Source organism: Oscarella lobularis, chromosome 11 (assembly GCF_947507565.1).
Source record: "Oscarella lobularis chromosome 11, ooOscLobu1.1, whole genome shotgun sequence".
Classification (NCBI taxonomy): Eukaryota; Metazoa; Porifera; class Homoscleromorpha; order Homosclerophorida; family Oscarellidae; genus Oscarella; species Oscarella lobularis.
In genome coordinates, this window is record NC_089185.1 from 2,613,262 (window position 1) to 2,632,840 (window position 19,579).

General features: G+C 43.1%; 4 protein-coding genes across 9 annotated transcripts; 3 read left to right on the forward strand and 1 right to left on the reverse strand.

Moving 5' to 3' along the window:
* The first annotated feature begins 2,850 nt into the window (after positions 1 to 2,850).
* On the forward strand, positions 2,851 to 9,761 carry LOC136192627 (uncharacterized). 4 transcript variants are annotated; one of them, XM_065981284.1, is made up of 37 exons: positions 2,851 to 2,916; positions 2,975 to 3,275; positions 3,725 to 3,754; positions 3,813 to 3,845; positions 3,894 to 3,923; positions 3,972 to 4,007; positions 4,059 to 4,088; positions 4,137 to 4,166; positions 4,219 to 4,248; positions 4,298 to 4,327; positions 4,380 to 4,406; positions 4,467 to 4,496; positions 4,544 to 4,573; positions 4,632 to 4,661; positions 4,704 to 4,733; positions 4,790 to 4,822; positions 4,870 to 4,914; positions 4,967 to 4,996; positions 5,046 to 5,075; positions 5,128 to 5,157; positions 5,215 to 5,241; positions 5,289 to 5,318; positions 5,370 to 5,396; positions 5,452 to 5,481; positions 5,539 to 5,571; positions 5,615 to 5,644; positions 5,698 to 5,718; positions 5,775 to 5,804; positions 5,854 to 5,883; positions 5,935 to 5,964; positions 6,015 to 6,044; positions 6,091 to 6,114; positions 6,163 to 6,195; positions 6,247 to 6,276; positions 6,341 to 8,748; positions 8,802 to 9,129; positions 9,275 to 9,761. In XM_065981284.1, exons 1-37 carry the CDS (start codon positions 2,866 to 2,868, stop codon positions 9,577 to 9,579), a joined length of 4,362 nt encoding a protein of 1,453 aa, XP_065837356.1. In that variant the 5' UTR covers positions 2,851 to 2,865; the 3' UTR covers positions 9,580 to 9,761. The 4 variants fall into 4 exon arrangements, with proteins under 4 accessions (XP_065837356.1, XP_065837353.1, XP_065837355.1 ...); XM_065981281.1 differs by having other exon boundaries at positions 5,215 to 5,318; positions 5,370 to 5,481; XM_065981283.1 differs by having other exon boundaries at positions 5,215 to 5,318; positions 5,539 to 5,644.
* A 2,199-nt stretch (positions 9,762 to 11,960) lies between these two features.
* LOC136192703 (cytoplasmic dynein 1 intermediate chain 2-like) lies at positions 11,961 to 14,650 on the forward strand. Its single transcript, XM_065981391.1, has 15 exons — positions 11,961 to 12,182; positions 12,236 to 12,344; positions 12,401 to 12,461; positions 12,518 to 12,572; positions 12,629 to 12,727; positions 12,784 to 12,952; positions 13,000 to 13,225; positions 13,282 to 13,428; positions 13,481 to 13,594; positions 13,643 to 13,773; positions 13,842 to 13,926; positions 13,978 to 14,046; positions 14,095 to 14,235; positions 14,289 to 14,414; positions 14,471 to 14,650. The coding sequence occupies exons 1-15, from the start codon at positions 11,978 to 11,980 to the stop codon at positions 14,573 to 14,575; spliced, it is 1,842 nt and encodes a 613-aa protein (XP_065837463.1). The 5' UTR covers positions 11,961 to 11,977; the 3' UTR covers positions 14,576 to 14,650.
* A 52-nt stretch (positions 14,651 to 14,702) lies between these two features.
* On the forward strand, positions 14,703 to 17,977 carry LOC136193374 (uncharacterized). 3 transcript variants are annotated; one of them, XM_065982262.1, is made up of 18 exons: positions 14,703 to 14,774; positions 14,912 to 14,951; positions 15,000 to 15,074; positions 15,144 to 15,205; positions 15,271 to 15,362; positions 15,413 to 15,500; positions 15,556 to 15,627; positions 15,681 to 15,813; positions 15,874 to 15,925; positions 15,977 to 16,037; positions 16,099 to 16,324; positions 16,386 to 16,519; positions 16,572 to 16,682; positions 16,733 to 17,208; positions 17,261 to 17,309; positions 17,360 to 17,468; positions 17,529 to 17,666; positions 17,724 to 17,976. In XM_065982262.1, exons 1-18 carry the CDS (start codon positions 14,712 to 14,714, stop codon positions 17,819 to 17,821), a joined length of 2,079 nt encoding a protein of 692 aa, XP_065838334.1. In that variant the 5' UTR covers positions 14,703 to 14,711; the 3' UTR covers positions 17,822 to 17,976. The 3 variants fall into 3 exon arrangements, with proteins under 3 accessions (XP_065838334.1, XP_065838333.1, XP_065838335.1); XM_065982261.1 differs by having other exon boundaries at positions 17,529 to 17,977; XM_065982263.1 differs by lacking the exon at positions 14,912 to 14,951 and having other exon boundaries at positions 14,705 to 14,774; positions 17,529 to 17,976.
* A 128-nt stretch (positions 17,978 to 18,105) lies between these two features.
* On the reverse strand, positions 18,106 to 19,568 carry LOC136193380 (uncharacterized). The gene is made up of 5 exons (XM_065982271.1): positions 19,203 to 19,568; positions 18,957 to 19,141; positions 18,778 to 18,900; positions 18,601 to 18,691; positions 18,106 to 18,555 (listed from the first exon to the last, which is right to left on the reverse strand). The coding sequence occupies exons 1-5, from the start codon at positions 19,498 to 19,500 to the stop codon at positions 18,275 to 18,277; spliced, it is 978 nt and encodes a 325-aa protein (XP_065838343.1). The 5' UTR covers positions 19,501 to 19,568; the 3' UTR covers positions 18,106 to 18,274.
* Between the last annotated feature and the right edge of the window lie 11 nt (positions 19,569 to 19,579).

Genomic DNA, 19,579 nt, shown 5'->3' on the forward strand with positions numbered 1-19,579 from the left:
GTCAACGTGTCTCCGCTACTTTACTAAACCAGTCTGTGTGCAGTCGGTGTTTTCCCATTGGAAACTGCAAAATTTCCGCGTCAGGTTGCGGAAACTTTAAAAAGATGGAGGAAGATTTGAAAGTCCTCAAGCAGTTGATGGCCACATACCTTCCTCAACTGTTTGATAGACTCTTGCCGCTTCTTTGTCACTATGCTTTCAACGAATGCCCAGGTACATTCGGTGACCGCAAGTCATCAAACATTCAAGCTATTTGTAGTGAAATTTCAAAACTTCAACTCAACGACTTACTTCATTTAGCGCCTTTGCTGAAGGATCCCATATCCTGTTTACCGATTCCCACGTGCAGACAAAATCAGTCTTGTGGCAGTAACGTATCAAGTTGTCCAACGCCTCTAGTACCTACACAAACTAAATTTGCGCAAAAATTCGGTCTGTACTGCTCCCCTCCGTGTTTTCAGCCAATGTGGAAACTAAGTGCAACGATATTCAAGATTACGAAGTACTTTTCTGTGACAATTCACTGGATTATTTATCTCATGCTGAAATAAAACACATTTTTAATTAATGTACGGTTACTCTTTCAGTTTGGCTACTCCTTGTTTTTATTATGGTGGCTAAGTTCGGTGTTAAACATTTGAGCCATCGAAATCAAAAGAGGCTTTTCAGCTGACATTATCAGTAATCTTACCTAGTGGGCAGCTGGTTTTCATGGAACGCCTGAAATTCGCGAGAGAATCCTGCTATGTGCTTTTTTGTGGTTCCCAGTCAGTCGCAAAGACTTTCTACTCCTTCATATTGCCAGCGAACATCGTGGTTCTTTGTGGAACAGTTGTGTCAGCTGACGTCGTGGTAAAACTTTATCAGGTAAGAAGGAAACCGCTATTTTACGCCGAACGTGCTAATTCTGCTTTGCAAAAGGTAAAAAAACGAATCTTTTTCATTCATACGTTATAAATCGACAGGAATTTGCTGAAAACTATGCGCTTGTTCAGAAACGATTCTTTCTGTTATCTATTCTTATACCCCTGAGTTTCACCTGGATTGCGGCAACAGGTACAATTCATGGACACCATTTGGATAAAGGTTTTGCTAGCTGCATAAGCAGAATCAATACGTAAATCAATGCATATCTAAGCTCGGAGAAGAAACTGGATGGTTTGCTGTGCTGACGTTTAGTTATATTGTAATTTGGTTTCGCTTGCGTTTGTCGGTTACTGCCTCCTTCCGAAACCGGCAAGAGCCTTCTGGTCGAAATTGCCAGGACTATGTGCAAAAAGAAAACCGAAAGAAAAAATTTGCGATGTCACGACAGAAACTGAAAATCCAAGTGCTACAACACCGCTTTTTCCATCTTCAACAACTACCTACGGTACACCGCATTTTCGAACTGAAACTGACGTCATCTTAAAGCCGCAAAGCTTTGGAAGTAGATCTGTATTGCGATTTTTGCTATAGCTGCATGCATCCTAGGGTCATTGGTATGGCTAGAAATAAAAGTTCTCTAACATCATTCATTCGATGATTCAACTTGGCTAGCAAACTTTTAATAGGTAGGAAACGGACCGGAAGAGAAATTGGCAGTGCTGGGTTAAACAAGTAACGCGCGGCTAAACGCTTTTAGCTTTGTACATACATACACACTGTAAGATTTCGTTCTAATGTAGATCAGCAGCTACGTAAAAGCTATATAGATGATAAACTAAATCTGTGGATGCGGGGGGAAAAAAGAGAATTTAACTCGGTTTGTCGTACCTTTGGCAGCAAAGAAAGAGATTGAAAAATCTGTCTATATGGTCCCAGAACTTCCGGGTTTAACTTATCGTCACTGCATAGGTGGTAAGACAAAGATAGTTGAGTAACTGATTGCCAACTCATTCAATACATTCTGCGGCGACGGAGGTAAGCTGCCGGCGATTTCCGCAATGATTGCGCTAACATATCATCCATTTAAGGCTACAGAACGCTTCAAAATGCGTCGTAGTGCCAATACGGCCGGGCAGCACTGACGGCATGGTTATCGCTGGCTTTCCCCGTCCGACTGCCTGGGAAGTAGCCAGGCGTAGCCGTTTCTGGCCAGCGAAGTCTGCGTAGATCGGCGCACCAACTGAACCTACCTGACGCTTACGCTCCTAATCAATTTGCTTGCTGTGCTTTGCTGTTCTTGTCTGTCTCTCTCTTAGTGGTGCACAAGGTGCTTCGTTTCGCCTGTTCGACGCCGTGGCGATGGCGGAGACGATCGCGCAGTGATTTCGAGTGAGAAAATCAGTGAAGGAGACGGGTTGGAAGTTACTTGGAACATTTTACGCGAAGGTGTTCGCGATCGCGTAATTTTCTCTACCTGTAGCGCCTTCGCCATTGTTCGGTAACCTTTCGAAAGATTTGTCTCTTCAAAGACAACGACCAATTTGGATCGACCGCTAACGGATCCCTCGGATCGCGAAAGATTCCTGTTTGGAAGTTTGGACCCAGCTAGGGGACCCAGGAAGTGCGCTAAGGACGCGCCCACAACAAAATCGCCCCTTTGGAAGGTTATCGTAGCTAAAATAATCCACGTTATTAAAAACTTTTCATAGCGTTCCTAAAATTTCCAAAGAGCATTCTGATACAAGTTGCAGATTGCTGTGAGCACACGTTCTTGTGAAGATCGGACTTTTCCGAAAATCGCCTAATTAAATCGCCGACAACACACGGTGTAAGTATAGACCGACACAAGTCAAATATCAGTTTAACACCACATGCGCTTACGTATCAGTACACTGTAACAGCAGTACATAAAAGTTTACTATCGACCAAAAAATTTCTGAAATGGGCGTACTAGCTCTTAACGCACTAAGTTGAGATCCCTGATATATATCTAGCCTGATGGAATTTGGTGTAGCATTTCGCTTAGGCGTTCTTCTCCTAAGCAATACCGTGTGTCGCTAATCCCGCGAAGATCGAGTCAATGTAACTCGCTTTCTCTCTTTGCTAGTGCCTCGCTAGTCGCGTTGCAAGGGCTGTAATCGACCCACTCTTCGACGAAATCGTCTTACCCGAAATTTCCAGCTTCTCTTCGCTAGATTACACCACTTTCCTTTACGATCTATCTGCGATCGGGGTCCTGGCGGCGGGCAAACGCGACGAACTTCTCGAGAAGCTCAAACTGAAAGAGGACGTTGCGTTCGAGCTATTTGGCACAGTCCTTCCTCAATACGGTCTTGGATCCTTTGATAAGCTTATGTCTGTTCTCCTAAGCACAGAAGGCTTTGAAGAGTTGGCAAAATCTCTAATAGGTAGGGACTGTGAGCAAATCTTGATTTGCCTTTATGAGATTAGCCTGGGTTCTTGTTAGTGTAATTTAAAATTTTCTATATCGAGTTTGATGCATGCTGTACTGATTAGTACAGCCGTGAAATTAGTACGTGTACCTACATGCAACGAAAATAGTTTCAAATTTCGAAGCAGTCAAAGCAAATTAGAAAACGTAGATATTTTATCTCATCTGCATTGGCTGCACGACGTCATTAAGAGCTACATGTAGACTACGGAGAACTCTGCAGTTGATGCTCATTAGCTATCGCTTGCGTGCATCAGCATGCGTTATCTTTGGAGTAACATACTTTTGTAATCAACACTAATACTTTACTTTTCAACCTAACTTGATCTTAGAAATCACTCAAAATCATGTAGTTTAGATAAATATAATGTGAGCAGCTAGCATATTCAATGCTTTTTATTTCAGAGAAACGTAGTTCTCGGACTGCCGAACTCGGTATGGCATCAGATGGCTTTTTGTTTGCACCTCTAATGCTGGTCTTTGTGCGGCTTAGCGATGAAAACAGCTGAAATGAATACAAATTTGGGTAAGTTGTTTGTTGCTAGACGTCTAATCTTGCAATTGTTGTTTTTAGAAAAAGCACTTACAGGACCGGCTAATTTAGGTTTCTTTTTTTCTATTGTCTTTTTTGTTTTTAATTACGAGTTTATAGCGAAAAGAATACGATTTCTATCAGATCCAACTTTTCGTAAGCATTTTTTGGGCTTGGAGGTTCAAAATTACTATTATTCATAACTAGAAAACACGGCACTAACGGATCTTAGATACTGTAGGTTTGGGCTTTTTATGTAGCTCTGAAATCTAAGGCGCGTTTTAGTGCAAGTGTTCTCAGAAAACTCCGGTCTAGGTATAAGTACTATAAAGAAAAAGGTTTCTGAAATAGGGACATGTCCTTTTAGCAAGAGAATGCGGAATTGACCCGGAAATAGGTTGCTAATAATGTTCTGCTGCTGCTGTTCTTTTATGTGTTTGTTTTAGCAAAGTTGATTTGGAAAAGTGAATGCTTACGTAAGTGTTTCTTACCTAAAAAGTTCTAAAGCTCATTCTTTTTTGCGTATAGGAGAAAAACTAGAAGATCCTATGTCAGGTGAGAAGCTTTCCTTGCAGTTTCTGAACTTTATAAATGTGGAGCATTATTTACATCTAGCAAACTTGTTTTATGAAAATCCTGATACAGGTTTGTGTTTAAATTGAAGCCTTGCTCTTCTTAGCGTGGGATTTTAGGAGACATGCTGGTTAAGTATCCTAATCTCGGTGAATTGTTATCTTCATATTAATTATATGTACTCTAATATGTTGAATTCTCATGCAGTGCCTATATTCTGCCGAGAACCTATGTTAGGTAAATTAGTAATTTATTGAGAATCCATCTGACATTTTTTAGCTGTAAACTTGGCTCGTGTTCCTGAAAAATGTAATTCCACATTACCAAATATTATCTAAAAGTAATTAAAGTACTCTAAAATTTAGTAAAGACGATTTCTGAGTCTGAAGGAGACGAAGGTCAATGCAAATCCTATATTTAGAATTAAAGTAGTTTAATTTTGCAGATGAGCGAATTGCTACTGCTAAACGATTTCTTACAGCAAAACTGAGTATTAGCCTAAATATTCATGTTGTTAATTTACAAGATAGTTTTGCTCAAAGCTGTCAAAAATGCGCAAGAAGCAGAATTTGGTACTTGTTCATTCCTATGAAATACGCGCGTACTATTCTTTGCATCTAGCTAAAGAGCTTGCTGAAATGTGGATCAGCGGTATGAACTACCAATCCTGAAACAACAATGTATATCACTGCTAGCAATTTAGAACATGAAAATATCGCCGATGTTAATCAATGTTAGAATAATAGTACAATTTAATTGAATGCCATCGTTTAGGTAATATTTGCTTTAGTGGGTTTTGGAATTGACCCAAGAATTGGTGAGGTCTCTGTTTTAGTAGTAGTACACAGTTCATTTTATCTCCAGGAATTGGGCTTGCTTTACTGCCCGATATTAGTGAGTATACGATGTTTTTGTTTTTTCTAAGAGCGCTGACTCTTCTTGCAGGTGTTCGCTTGGCGTCGCTTCGGTTTGGTAACATTTTTATTTACTAACGTGCATTTATTTGTTTTCAAAATGAAATTTTCAGAACAAGACGGCACTCCTAACGTCAAGGATGGTAATCTTTTGTTTGTTCCTAAGCTAAAGCGTTTCAGTTTTTTATGTTTTGTTTCAGTTATGGAACTCGCACAAAGAGGAGCTAAGCTTGGTAACTCTCATCAAATCGACGCGTTTGCAGTTGTTCTCTTTAGGCCAAAAACTTGATAGCTTCGTAGGAAACGGTAAAGTACGGCAGCTCTTAGTGCATGGCTGTGTTTCATCTAAGCTCATTTAGAAAACGTTAATCCAGCATACGGTAATTATACCAAAATTGAGTATAGGCATCTTCTGAGGTTACCATCGTTGAGCTAGTGAAAGCATTTGAACAAGGTTCGCAAGCAGGTGCGTAAATATGCAAATACGCCTGTGTTTAGTGCCAAATTGCATTTAGTTCGCGTTCTCAGCAAACAACCTCAGATAGGTAGAGAGCTACTTCGCTATTAATAAATCATACTTACGCAATGTTCCGCAGTTGAAGAGTTTTTAAGAATGGAGGGAGTAGGTCAGATCTGCGCGTTTTATTGTAGTCTCTTTGTTAGCTTTTGTTTTTAGCCGACGTTATTAGGAAAACTGCAAATGCTGGTATGTTTTTGATTTCACTAAACATGATATTATCTTTTTCCTTCAGCAAAAAGAAGGAGTATGCTTTTGGGTATAGTTATATTTTGCATTATTATTCCGAACAAACTTTCTTTCTTAGGAACACTTATTTCAGAAGCATTAAACAAACTCTGTAGGTTCAATGTAAAAAAATCAGACGTGCTTTGACATTTTGCTTATGCAGTGAAAATATTGGAAAACAATCCGGTCATGAGTACGTTTTTCTAACTAGTCAACTGTTTAGACTTCGCTACTCTTGAAATACGATTTTCATGCAGATAGACGAATGTTTACTGAAGTGAGCGCTCTACGAACTTTTGAAGCAGCAAAGAAACAGGGTCTAGTCACCGTTGTGAGAGCTCGAGTTCATTTGGTCGGAAAAGACAACGCTGGCAAGACCGCAGTCAAGAATGCCCTGCTGAGTCAGAGATTTATTGAAAATCAAGAAAGCACGGTCGGAATAGCAACCAGCATGGCTGTGTTCCAAGCAGCGACAAAAGGCAAAGACGGAGCGTGGATACTTCAGGAGGAGGGAAAACCGTCGCATGTCATAGCAGCAGCACTGAAGAAAGTCAAACAGGATGCCTCTGATTCCGAATCGGGTTTTTCGAACCATTTCAATTCTTTCAAACCTGGAGAGTACGCTTCTCAAGAGAACCACGAGAAGGTATCGTACCCGTTCGACGAAGAGTCTGTGAAAGAAGCTGAACACAAGAACTTTGAGCTCCCGTTTGACTCAGAATCATTCGACAGCTCCTATTTGGCGTCGAAACGACGCACCAGAACAATACTCCCTTTTGACCGTTCTAAAACTCTAGACGAAGAAAGAATCGTCCAAAGTTTCAGCGAATCTCAAGAGTTGCACGGCACCTGGAAGAAGATGGCCACCCTACCCAGCACCGAGCCCGTATACTCATCAATAACTCTATGGGACGAAGGCGGCCAAGAACAGTACCTTAACATGCAGACCCCTTTCATCGCCGAAGATGCCGTTCACCTTTTGATGTTTGATCTTACTCAGCATCCGGATTCCAAAGTGAAATTCACCACATTTCGCTACAGAGATGGCACTAAGGTCGAACAGCCTTCCTTCGGATATCATACCTACGGCGCAGTTCTGCACGTTTGGTTAAGCATGTTGGCCATCTCCGGAGGAGGATTGGCTAATAAGCTTGCTAATTTTTTTGGCGAAAATTTGAATGTAACGTCTTTCGGGGAAGCTTTTGTACCTCAGGTCGCTTCACCGCCTTGTATTCTGGTGGGAACAAGGTCTAGCTCACCGGAAGCGCTAACTCAAGAGTATCAGAAGTTTCTGAAGAACCTGTTTTCCACGCATGAAAAGGCTCTACTGCTCGATCATATAGTTGAGAACGAAGAGAGCAACGAATCAGCAAAGGGGCTCAGAGATCCGCTCTTGTTCTATCCGGTCGAATGCAACTATGCTTCGAAGGAAGAAATTGAGGCGGCTAACAGACAGAAATCGTCGACTAGTGACAATATCGTCATTCCGCAAGATCCGAATTTTGGCAAAATTCGGCAGATCATCATGAATGCCGCTCAGCAGTTCTGGCAGAAACGACAGCTGCCAAAGCGATGGCTTATACTCCAGCTTCTCAATGATCATATCAGCAAAGAAAGCGCCATTGTTCACGAATCCTCTCTGTTTTCGATGGCGCAAAAAGCGTGCAAGATTCCTAGCAAAGAAGAGTTCGGCTATGCTATGACGTACCTAGACGCTCTCGGTATGATTATTTACAGACCGAGATCAAATTATCGCGTTTTGAAAGATCACATCATAACTGATCCTTCGTGGATATTTGACCTCTTTTCGCGTTTCCTTCCTATGATTTCTCAGGAAACTGGACGCACACCAAGAAATGACGAAGAAGCGTTTTATCCGGCGTACCGAAGTGACCTTGCTCAGGTTCAGGAAAAAGGAGTGATGAACTCGAGATTAGTTAAATATTTTCTTGATCACGTCAAGCGAGCGAGATCACATCGGGGTGAGATGCTGAGACTTCTGCAAGACTTCGACGTCTTAGCTCCTTGCTCAGAAAGCGAAGCAACTGAAGAAGATAGTTTCTACGTACCTTGCTTAGTACAGAAACGTCTCAAAGACTTGCAACAGTGCTTTATTTTTCAAACTGACGGACGTCAAATGTACACGTCTCCTCTGGTGCTTAAAGCCGATTCGATTTTGATTTGGCCAGAACCGCTTTTCTTTCGCCTGGTAACACGCTTCATCAACAAATTCCAACCAAGGAAAGTTTTAGTTGAACGCAATAGAGTAGTCATAAACGATATCGATTCCTCAAGTCATATGATGGCATTGGAGTTTCTTTACCTCGATCCGAAATACGTCACGGCAACCGTGAGGTATCGACCGCTCGAAGATGGACTGCATTTTGTTCAAAAGAAGTCTCGTGAGCTTCGTCAAATGATTGTCAGAGAGCTGAACGACGTCAAGAAACTTGGATTTGAGAATTTCAGATTTCACACTTGCTTTTGCAGACGTCCTCGAACTTTGCCGGATCCTAGCAGCGATGGCTCAGATCTCTACACAAATTTGGAACAAAATTTGATTTATAAGGCTATTTCCGACGTTTACTATCGTGCAGAAGATGATTATGAGTTGCTACCTGTTGAAATTGCGTCTGAATTGTTATTTTGGTACTCTGACGATGAGGCAAGATTTAATTAACGTTTTAGAGACGGGAAATTATGTACTTGGGTATTTAGAGCACTTCGCCGAAGAAAGACAGCGGCAAATTTTCTGAACCATTTCCTTCAGTTGACGATGAGGTAACAGAAAGGGTAAAGACGGCTGTCGCTGATGTTATTCCTGAGCGGTATTATAATATGCTTGGTGAAATTCTTGGTTTAGACAGCGAGGATCTTGAGAAGATATCTCTACAGCGATTGAGAAGCATTATTGCTATCATTAACGTCTGGCAGGCAAAAATGAACAGCCATGGAGAGAAACCAACAGTAGGTCGGCTCTTAGAAGCGGGCAGGAAATTGAACATTGAAGAGAAAACAATTAGAGAAGCATTCTATAAGCCAAGAGGTAACTGTGCAGACGAGTTTCATTACTTACGTATAATAAGCCGGCTAAAGAGAATAAGGATATTTATCCTGTTATATTTTGATACGCGTAACTAGAAAACCAGGCGCGTCCTTAATATGCAGCCGTCATAATTCAGCTTTTTTAGTTTTTTTTCCTCCGGATACAACCTTAGTGACTAAGGAAAGCAGAAAAATCATAAGTGCGCTTGTTGAGGCTGGGCGCTTTAAGTGGATGGAAATTGGAGTTAAAACGGGTTTTCACTTTAATGAACTTGAAGAAATAGATAAATCAGTCAAAGGTGGTTCGAAAATGAAAATGTTAAAAATTGCGGATGATTGGATGACAAAAATATCAAAAACTACAGTTGGCGAGATCGTGCACATTTTAGACAAAGTTGGCGTTCACAGAAGTTTTCTTGAGAAAGCTTACCTTGACATGACTTTTGAATAGGTTAATGGGTTATTTGTCTTTCACTAAGCCTTCTCCTCGCATGGTTTGCTTTTTGTTTTTCGCGGTGGGTAGTTAGGATTTATGTTTGATTTCTATGTGCCTTACAAGTCAGCTAAAACTTTTTACTTGCTCGATGTTGTGCCCTAGAACTCTGTCATATAATAGAAAATCTAACGCAGCCAAGGATGTCTCGGCGGTGAAATTTCTCTAGTAACTGAATTTTTTTATAAACCTGAATGTCATGCGTAATATCAAGACCGAAAGTGTAAGTCCAATTAAGCGCTATACAACACCACTTTATCCACCTTCAACAGCTCCGCAGCATTTACCAACTGAAACTGACACGTCATGAAGCTGACAAACTATGGAAGTACACCTGTTTTGCGATTTTCGTAATAGCTGCCGCGAGTCATTACTAATGACTCATTAGTATGTATTGGAATAACGGCTACTAAGTAGGAATGAAAGCTGAAAGCTCACACACTAGACGTTCAAATCTACGCTCCCTTCTCCCCTATTACCTATTCACCGCAGCAACGCGATCAGCCTCAGCAACAATCCCGACGATTACGCAATCGGACGTGTCCACGTGGAGTCTCAGCCAGTCACTGCAGAGTTCGTCGAATTGAACGTAGTGAGCCGCCTCGCAAAGAGATAGAACGTTCTCAGCACCTGTAGGGCATTCGGGTTTCACTTCTGTAGGCGTATTCGATCAACATCTTCATTACTGCTCCGTCGACGTTACGGATAGCGACGTCGCTTTAGAAAGCTTCCTCCAAACATTGAACGAAAGAATGGACTAGAGGAAGCGAGGATTATTCGGTGCGCTGGAAACCGTTGACCGTCTTCGCTGACGATGACGACGTCGCACAGATAGTTCGATAATCGCAATGAGTCGAGGTTCATTGCAGTTGAGGAATGGTTACGCGTCTTGAAAGCAATCGTTTCAGCCATCGTGGTGCCTCGATCTATCCGGGGTTTCTGTTCGCGACTCCGCGCTGGGAGTTCGCGCTTTCTGTTACACGCAGTACACTGTACAGGGTATATGGCAGTGTATATGGCATAGTGTCACGACTGCTATACCTACCAACACAAAGCACGAATTAAACAAGAGAGGAAAACGGCGAACTTTCTGATGGCTCAGCATCAGCAAAATGTTGAAGAATTATAATTAGTCACAACGAATTAGACAAGATTATTACACATGATCACATATCAATAGATAAGACAATTTCATCATAGTCACCAACAGATACGGTACAGACGATTTTCTTGAGCCCATCCAAAGTGTATCAGTCTCTTAAATCAAAGTAGTTCTCTCCGGGCGATACGAAATAGCGAGGACGCAAGCTTCGGGTACATTCAATCATGCGTCGCCTCAACTTCGCGCCCTCGACATAGACGCAAAAAGCCAACTTCTCGTCTTCGTCATCTTCCACAAAAACCCTAAGTCGCTCATCGACCCAAGACACGTCCACCCTTCTCGGCTTTCTGTAATACATTCGATTCAGGAAATCGTACTCTACGTCACTATTGTCTTCTTCGCTATCCGAAGACGTTTGGCCACTGTCGCCTTCTTCATTGCAAGCGGAACGGTTTTTTCTGAATAGCTTTGCAGAAGGACCGCCTTCCACAGATCTGCGTTGATTCGCTGACGCTAGAAAAGCTTTCGCAGCATCAACAACGGCTTCACGCGTTTCATAGTTTACAGATCCCGAGAGAATTTTCTCCAAAAGTTCGACGTACGCTAAATTGATTCGCGTCGATTTCTGACTACCCAAACGGACTTTGACGTTTAACACTCTTCCAAATGCACTTTCAATTACAAGAAACGGCCTGTCTTCGGTTCCCACTTTGATTTCCTCTATCTCAATACAGCCTCCAAACATGTGAACGTCATCGCCATCGCAGAGCTTGGGAGGCGTGGCCTCATCAAATTGGTGATACTGGCTATGGGCGAGTTCGCGTGCGTAAGAAGTTGCGACTATACACGTATAAATACGCCGTCTGACGTCAGATACGGGAAACGACGCTGCTTTTTCGAGTTCGCTAACGAGAAGTTTATTGAACAGAATCCAATCTTTAGCGCTAGTGGGGCCGTATTTAGCGCGATTCTCTGGCGCCGTCGCCGATGCTACACTCGAATACACGTCGATCCCGTGCTCAGTGAGGCGTTCGTGGCTCACGATGACCGGAGGAAGCGACTTCAGGATTACGTCCGGAAATTCACCACCATCGACGTCCGAGGGAGCGAAAAGCGACCTGCGATTAGCGACGAATTGCCGTGCTAGTTCCAAACCCGCCTTCAAAACGGGTAGGTCAGAGAAAGCGTCGCTCTTTCATGACAAGTGCAAGAGTAATACGGGACATTAATCGAGTAAGCTAACCCGGACAAGATATGGACCGAAAAGTGGAGCTAGAAAAGAAAAGAAAGCGGCTCGACGAAATTCGTCGCTCGCGCGAATTAAAGAAGCAGGAGAAAGAAGCGGAACAGGCAATCAAAGCAAAAGCGAGCCAACGCGATCCTGGAGCGACCGACGAATCAGCGAAAGAGCGAAAAGACGTACACGATCTCGTCGAATCTCTATTGGGACCCACCACGGGTACAGAAAACCTACCAATAAGTCGTACTTAGCTCGTATTGTCCACCAACTAGCCGTTCGATCAACAAGTCCCGGATTGCCTCTTGGTGGAGCCGGAGAAGAAGGACGGCCATCGAGCGCCGCCGATCAGTCGACGACAGGCGAAACAGATAAACTCTCAAAGTCAAGTCCAAAATTCCATTATTGTCGATTTGAACGAACTAGTTTTTGTTTTGAAGGAAAGCGCAGCCTCCACGACTCAGCGTCGCCATATTGGCAACGACAAATATTCAACCAAAAGTGTGAAAAAATGTAATATATTGCACAATGCCTTCGTTCACTTTTTCTTGTCTCAGGAGACGGTCGTATACGCAAAAGAAACTCAGACACTCGAAAGCAGCTTCCTTGACGGTACATTCATTCATTTATTTATTAGAGATATGTATTATTAATTTCTCGCCTTCTAGACGAAAGTGATCGCGAAGAGGAGACGAAACCGACTCCTCGGCCCGACATCGAAGACGAACCTCTCGGCGTCGTCCTCGACAACGACAAGAAACACGAACGTTAGTTTTTAATTAATTTAATTAATTAATTTTATTTATTTATTTATTTTTATTAGCTGCTCCTTCTGTTCCCGAATTGAGCGACGAAGCGAAGATGGAGATAATGAAATCGGATACGTTTCTTCAGTTCTTCGACAAGACGACGCGCATCGTCGAACGCGCTTTGAGCTACGGCGTCGACGTCACGGAAGACTACGGCGGCGATTCGAACGAAGACGCCGAAAGGTAGAGAAAAAAAAATTTTTTCTTGCCTAACTTTTTCTCTCGTTTAGCGCCGTCGGAAATTTATCGAAACTTCAAGCGGGCCCCTGTTTTCTCGACGAGAAGTGGTCGCGTCATCGATCGGTGACGTCGATATCGTGGTCGCAGAACGTGAAGGAGGTCTTCCTCTCGTCTCATAACATGAACGAGGAGGCGCGATTCGATCCCGATGGTGTCGTTCTCCTATGGAATCTCAAGTACAAATCGACGGCGCCCGAATTCGTGTTTCACTGTCAGGTGGGGAGGAGTCTAGTAATTCAATTATATATTTTTTCACGTGTTTTGTTTTTTAGTCGGCTGTCATGTCGGCGACGTTTACGAGTTTTCATCCGAAACTCGTCATCGGTGGAACGTACTCTGGGCAAATAGTCCTTTGGGATCTGCGTAGTAATAAGCGCACTCCTGTTCAGCGAAGTCCCCTATCGGCGAATGCGCACACTGTATGGTTTGCTGTTTTGTGTACGAGTCTGATTTATTTTATTTTCTTCATAGCATCCCGTTTATTCTCTGAGTGTCGTCGGCACTCAGAATGCTCACAATTTGATCAGCGTTTCGACGGACGGGAAAATGTGCTCGTGGAGCGTCGACATGCTGTCTCAACCTCAGGTAAGCGTAACCTTTATTTTGAAATTATTTGTGACGAACCCGCTTCAGGATAAATTGGAGTTGCAATATCAAACGAAACCAATCGCTTGTCTTTGCATGGATTTTCTACCCGGCGATATTAGGGAATTTCTGGTGGGCAGCGAAGAGGGAGTCGTGTTTCAGGGAACGCGATTGGGATCGTAAGAATCAAAAATATTAATTAATTAATTAATTAATTAATTATTAATAATGATTTCCTTTTATGCAGTAAAACGGGAGTTCACAAGCAATACGAAGGACACTGTGCGCCTGTTACGGGGCTTCACATCAATCCCGTTTCTGGCCGGGGAACGGTGTGCACTTGGAAAGAATTAATTAAACCGTATTGAATTTTTTTCCTGTAGAGCTATAATAATTTATTCTTGACGTCGTCTTTCGATTGGACTGTGAAACTGTGGAGTCAGAAAATGAAAGTATGTACGCGTCAATGAGACAATGATAATTCGTCTTATTCTCTTTAGATGTCCAAAGCACTGTACTCCTTTGAAGTGTTCTCCGATTACGTCTACGACGTCAAGTGGTCGCCTCAGCATCCGGGTCTCTTTGCCACTGTCGACGGCATGAATAAGCTCAGCTTGTGGAACCTGATTTCTGACACCGAAGTGGGCTAATGAAATTCTTATTTGTTTAAATCGATTTTTTTGGTCTCTTTTAGACTCCTATGTGCAGTGAAATCGTCGACAGTCATCTTGCTCCTAATTGTCTTCATTGGTCTGGTGATGGCCATCACATTGCCGTGGGAGATGCAGATGGCAAAATTCATATGTATAATCTTTCTGAGGTCAGTTCCTCTTTAGTACAGTAGAGGTCACGTTAAGCAGAGATATGTGTACGCAGAACGCTGCAAATCCGTCGCATCAAGACTTCGATGCTATGAATTATTTGGTGAGGGAAATGGAGGAGAGGGACGAGCAGCCAGACGAACCCTCTAGCGTAGTTTAGTTCGTTGTTCTTGCTGTTAACAATGTTTCGTTACTGTACATGTATGTATACAACAAGACGGCGGTGCTTGTCACGACTGTCGCGACTTTGCGGACGCTTGACTAAGTCGCTTAGCGCGCGTGCTTCGAACTGGGATATGGATGAGAAGAAATCGAAGAGAAAGAAAGCGGCGAAGGCCACTCCTTTGCCAAAAGGCCAGGTCAGACGGTGGCTAGCCTTCTAGCTTTGCTGGAGCCGCGATCTCGCTCAGATCAGAGGCTGTGGAGAGATACAGTACCTCCGCACGTTCTCACCTTCTATAGTTGATTGTCACTCGTTTTTGGTCGTTTCTTATAGATGCTCGTCGTTGGGCTCGTGACCTTTTCTAATTTCTTTGGTCTGCACATGATCTACGTTTTGATAAATACGTTCGATTTTTTTATAGGAATCACCGTAATATTCCCCATGCTGCCCTTCATGACGCACGACTTCTTTCCTCATCTGGAAAAGAGCCAGCTTGGTAGGTCATACACATAGAGTAGTCCACTTATACTCTGCTCTCTTCTGATGCCCTCTCGATCGATCGCAGGCTTTTACGCTGGTTTTCTTGCTAGTTCCTATCACTTCGGCTCCTTCTTGGGCAACATTCTGGTAATATAATAATTATGTATATCTCACTTGATGACGTCATCGTGACGTGCGGCTTTCTGATTTAGTGGGGTCGATTGTCGGACAGGTGGGGTCGACGACCCGTCTTTCTCTTCGGTTTGTTTAGTGCGTCTTTCGCCGTGGCCATGTTCGGTCTGAGGTGATCGGAACGTCCCGGAGCGAGCGTCAGTCTTGACCTTCCTTCTCTAGTGTGAATTTTGCCATGGCTTTGTCGGCTCGATTTCTATGGGGTCTTCTCGGCGCGAACATGGCAATGGCGAAAACGTATTTATCAGACGTAAGATATACCTTTTAGTGCAAGGCAACTCCTAAAGTGATGAAACATCCTCTAGTTGTGTGATGACACTAATCAAGCGAGGGCATTCTCACTGTTAGGAATATGTGCCGGTGTTGGCAGACTCTTTGTGAGTAACCTTGTCCGAGTTGGCAGCTTTATGTATTCTTGGATTCTTTATAGGCTGTATCTGTTGGCGGATTTTTGAGTCAACCAGCGCAGAAATATTTCATTTTTGAAAACCGTTTCTTTTGCCGATTTCCGTATTTTCTGCCGTGTTTAGTTAGCCTGGTGCAAGGCATTGCAGCGTTTGTTGGTAAGGCAAAGTGGATCAATAGCTAATTGTACCATATAATGGAATTTTTTTCTTTCGTAGTGGCTTGGTTTTATCTCGTCGAAACAGCTGACGTGAAGGGAAAAAAGGATAGGTGAGAGACCTCTGAACGATGAGGCAACCTCTATTAATTTTTTTGGAACAGTGCAAGCAAATGGCTGAAATCGGAAGGCGACGAACTCAACGAAAAGGCAACATTTACCAAAGTCAGCGACGCCTCTTTTATATTCCAATCCAAATTGCCATGACCTTGTCGCGCTTCGATAGAACGACGATGATGACGACGACGACTTGTGCCGCGTCGAGATCAACTTGAAGAAGCCGTCGTCACGACGTCCGCGTTTTTCTCTCTGTCAGAGTTGCACCAGTGCAAACGATCAGTTGGACTACGAAACAATTGCAGAGGTCGGTATTGCGGCTGACGACGTCGAAGACGACGACGTCGACGCTAGGCGACGGCGGCGGCGACGCAGCAGCGTTGTTCAAGCTTTGGGTGCACATACCATAGGAGATGTATATCCTTTTCTTTTTCTTAGTCTACGTTTTCTCCGTAGACTTTTCTGCGACCAAAATGAAATTATGTTGCAAGGACGTTTGGGACGTTATCAAGCTTCTGAAGAACAAGGCGATCGGTCTTGTGATTCTTGAATTTTGCGTTTTCACTTTCGTGAGCTCGATCTCCATGGAAGTGAGATTCTAGACCGATATTCTTTCTTGAAATTCTTAGAAATTCTGTTTAGATTGTGTCGTTGCTACTGGTAACGGATGGAGATCACGGAGGCTATTGCTTCAGTTCGAGTCAAATTTCCATTCCCATCACGGCAGTGGCTGTGATACAAATAATCTTTCAGGTATGTTTACTCTGAGATTACGTTATCGTTTCATTTTACTTTCCTCGCAGCTGCTTGTCTATCATCGCATAGTAGGGTGGTTGAAATTTCGAAAAACTGCTATGCTAGGCATTATCGTTTTCGGCGCGGGATCGATCATGATGCCGTTTCTAGTCCAAATGACCGGCCCCATTCGATACCCAAACGCCACTCTGAGTAACACCAACGTCGCCTATGGCAACTCGCCCAACTTCACAAACAATTCGACCTCTCTTTTCAATTTTACGACGACGACAACTCCGACGTCGTCATTCGTTTATCCCTCTGCCAATTCGTCGTCGCCTCATTTTTCATGTCTCCAATACGGCTATTCGTGGTATAATTCGACGATTGACGAGGACGACGAGAACGTCGGCAATTCGTCGATCGCCAGGCAATGTCACGTCGTCATCGACGGAAAGTTGCACACGTCGACGCCGACGAGTCACGTGCGTATCGAAATCTGGATAGCTGTCACCGTCTTCGCTGCTCTCCTTTATTTGGGAAGGTGAAATTGTAGCTACTAATTAGCGTATCATTTCGATATTGGCATGGTTTAGATCGGTTGGATTTACGTCAATCAATGTATTAGTATGTAATTCTGCTAAGGTAGGTCACTGATTGGCAGAGTCTAAATTATTAATTAATTAATTAATTAGCGCTCTATCCGCGGGTCGGTGACGGGCTTAAACCAGTCTGCGGCATCTATTGCTCGAATGATTGGGCCTTCGCTTGGATCCTACTTGTTTGCTTGGAGCGAATCTAACGGTGAGGATTTCACTTTGAATAGGGACGTTTATTATTTAGTGACTACTGCGCATTCTTTAGGCTATGGCTATCCGCTCAATTATCACTTTGTGTTCGGCTTTACGTCTTCTGTCTGCGTTATAGCCATTGTCATTGGATGCCTTTTACCCGAGAGCACGTCAGAACGGATAAAAGAGGAGCACAAGGAAGAGGCACCAGGTAGGAATAGTGGCAGTAGTGATAAAGACGCTGCAGAGAATCAAGAGAGAACTCCAGCCAAAATTACTAGTGACGACGCGGCCAAGCTGCTAGACGGCATGGAAATGAGTCAGCCTGAAATTTCCGAGACGGAACAACGTGAAAGCACGGCATAGGTCGGGCTTTTTTAGAAAAATATTTTCGTACGCTCGCACACACGCCCAGAGTCTTTTTGATTTGCCTCGCGCATGATGCAAGGCCTTGTGTGACTGCGTGGAGATGAAGCGGAAAAGACTGACGCTCTAATGTACATATGTGTAAGACGTTATGAAACTGCGTTTCACTACTACCTGTGGTACATCTAACTAAAGATCAAATGACACCGTGACTGTGGACATCCGATTATCCGTCTTTTCTGACGCATTGCCTATGAAGTCAATATGAAAAATGAGATGGGTATAAATAAAGGGACAGACAGACAGACAGACTACTCTACACGTTCGGTCACTAAAATTGCATTTGACCCGCCGTTATGCGAGCTTGCAAATTGTCAGCCCGCACAATTGCGGCGGGAGGCTGGAAAATAGACCAAAATAAGATAATACAAGCACAGACAAACAACGAACTCTTCAGTTAGGGTAGTTAAAGATTTCTTTGGCAGCTGCATACAGATCGTTTTCTATGAGAGCTTCGCATAGAATTTTGACCGATGCGTCTTTGCTGCTTTTCTTCCAATGGTATAGTATTTTATACGCCTGCTCCCTAACATTTCCTTTTTCATCTTCTGTAACTTCACTGATCTTGTCTTCATCAACTTTGAGGCTCCTAGCAACGAACTTCCATTCACGAGTGATTCTTCGTGATACTTTAATGAGTTCTTCCGTATTCGGAACTTGGCTCAGGTTATCACCTGAAAGAATAGATGTAATTTAGAAGGGTTTTCGTGGAAAAGTACCTGCACCCTGTCTAAGACTCGGAGACTCCGTCTCATCATCCGTCTCATCAAAAAATTCTTCCTCTTCACTAGGCCGAGACATTTGGTTTGACTAAAAGGACTAGGTAAATCAATGGCGACAGTTATTAGTAGTACATATTACAGTTAACTCAAATAGACTTCAGATGAAAAACTCACTTGTAAATATACTCTTGCACATTGAAAAAAGCAACGAATGGAACTTCTGACACAGCACCAGAGTCGACGAGCACACTCAAACATAATATCAATAATCAGTGGCAATTCGTCCATTTCCTTTAGCTTTGCAAAGGCATATATGTACATGCACTTCCTGTTTATAACTTGCGAAGACAAACCTCAATGCCCAATTTGCTTTGAAGAACCTTCCACTGCTTTTCATTCATTGCAGTCTTTACCGTCAAAAGGCTGCTATTGAATCGCTCAAGGCCTTGCTGCGGCCCTACGATCCACAAGTCTTCAATTTCTCTGTCATGAATTTTGTGGCTCCCTATGTCACGTTTCCAATTGAAAATTATGATCACTGCAAGGCAAAGTCTTCTAGTTTAATTAATTAATTAATTAATCTTTTTCTAGTAAATAACCAATTGCTGTGTTTCTTCTTTGTACATAGTTCAGTTGATCATAAAAGCTGTTATAAGAGTCGTCTTCGTCATAAATTGAGATGCGTTCTTGCATGGATATGACGAAGACAAACTTTGAGTTGTCTTCGAACGAGGCTCTGAGTACCTCGTCCTTGAGCATTGGACAGAAGGTCACTTTTTCTTTGGAGTTAATCCTTTCTTCGAAAAGGCGAACAGAAGAGCGGATGAGATTCTCGTATTTTCCTACGACGTAAACTAAAACAGAGTCGTCTCTGCCGTCTGTTTTTCGATGCTCCATAATGCTGCCGAGAACGGCTAAATGCCCGGCCACGGACTGGCACGGTAGAAGGCACCCGTGGGTAAATAAATCTGATACT

Bases quoted from the DNA above. Each gene is read 5' to 3' on its own strand.
- LOC136192627 (XM_065981281.1), top strand. From the start codon at position 2,866: ATGGAATTTGGTGTAGCATTTCGCTTAGGCGTTCTTCTCCTAAGCAAT. The intron at 3,846-3,893 runs GTAAGTTGTTTG...TGTTGTTTTTAG, and splicing joins TGAAATGAATACAAATTTGG to AAAAAGCACTTACAGGACCG. The intron at 5,719-5,774 runs GTAATTATACCA...TCGTTGAGCTAG, and splicing joins AAACGTTAATCCAGCATACG to TGAAAGCATTTGAACAAGGT.
- LOC136192703 (XM_065981391.1), top strand. From the start codon at position 11,978: ATGGACCGAAAAGTGGAGCTAGAAAAGAAAAGAAAGCGGCTCGACGAA. The intron at 12,462-12,517 runs GTGTGAAAAAAT...TTCTTGTCTCAG, and splicing joins CGACAAATATTCAACCAAAA to GAGACGGTCGTATACGCAAA. The intron at 12,728-12,783 runs GTTAGTTTTTAA...TATTTTTATTAG, and splicing joins CAACGACAAGAAACACGAAC to CTGCTCCTTCTGTTCCCGAA.
- LOC136193374 (XM_065982261.1), top strand. From the start codon at position 14,712: ATGGATGAGAAGAAATCGAAGAGAAAGAAAGCGGCGAAGGCCACTCCT. The intron at 15,501-15,555 runs GTAAGATATACC...AACATCCTCTAG, and splicing joins CGAAAACGTATTTATCAGAC to TTGTGTGATGACACTAATCA. The intron at 16,683-16,732 runs GTATGTTTACTC...CTTTCCTCGCAG, and splicing joins TGATACAAATAATCTTTCAG to CTGCTTGTCTATCATCGCAT.
- LOC136193380 (XM_065982271.1), bottom strand. From the start codon at position 19,500: ATGGAGCATCGAAAAACAGACGGCAGAGACGACTCTGTTTTAGTTTAC. The intron at 18,692-18,777 runs GTGAGTTTTTCA...TAGTCCTTTTAG, and splicing joins GTGCAAGAGTATATTTACAA to TCAAACCAAATGTCTCGGCC. The intron at 18,556-18,600 runs GTACTTTTCCAC...CTATTCTTTCAG, and splicing joins GAGTCTTAGACAGGGTGCAG to GTGATAACCTGAGCCAAGTT.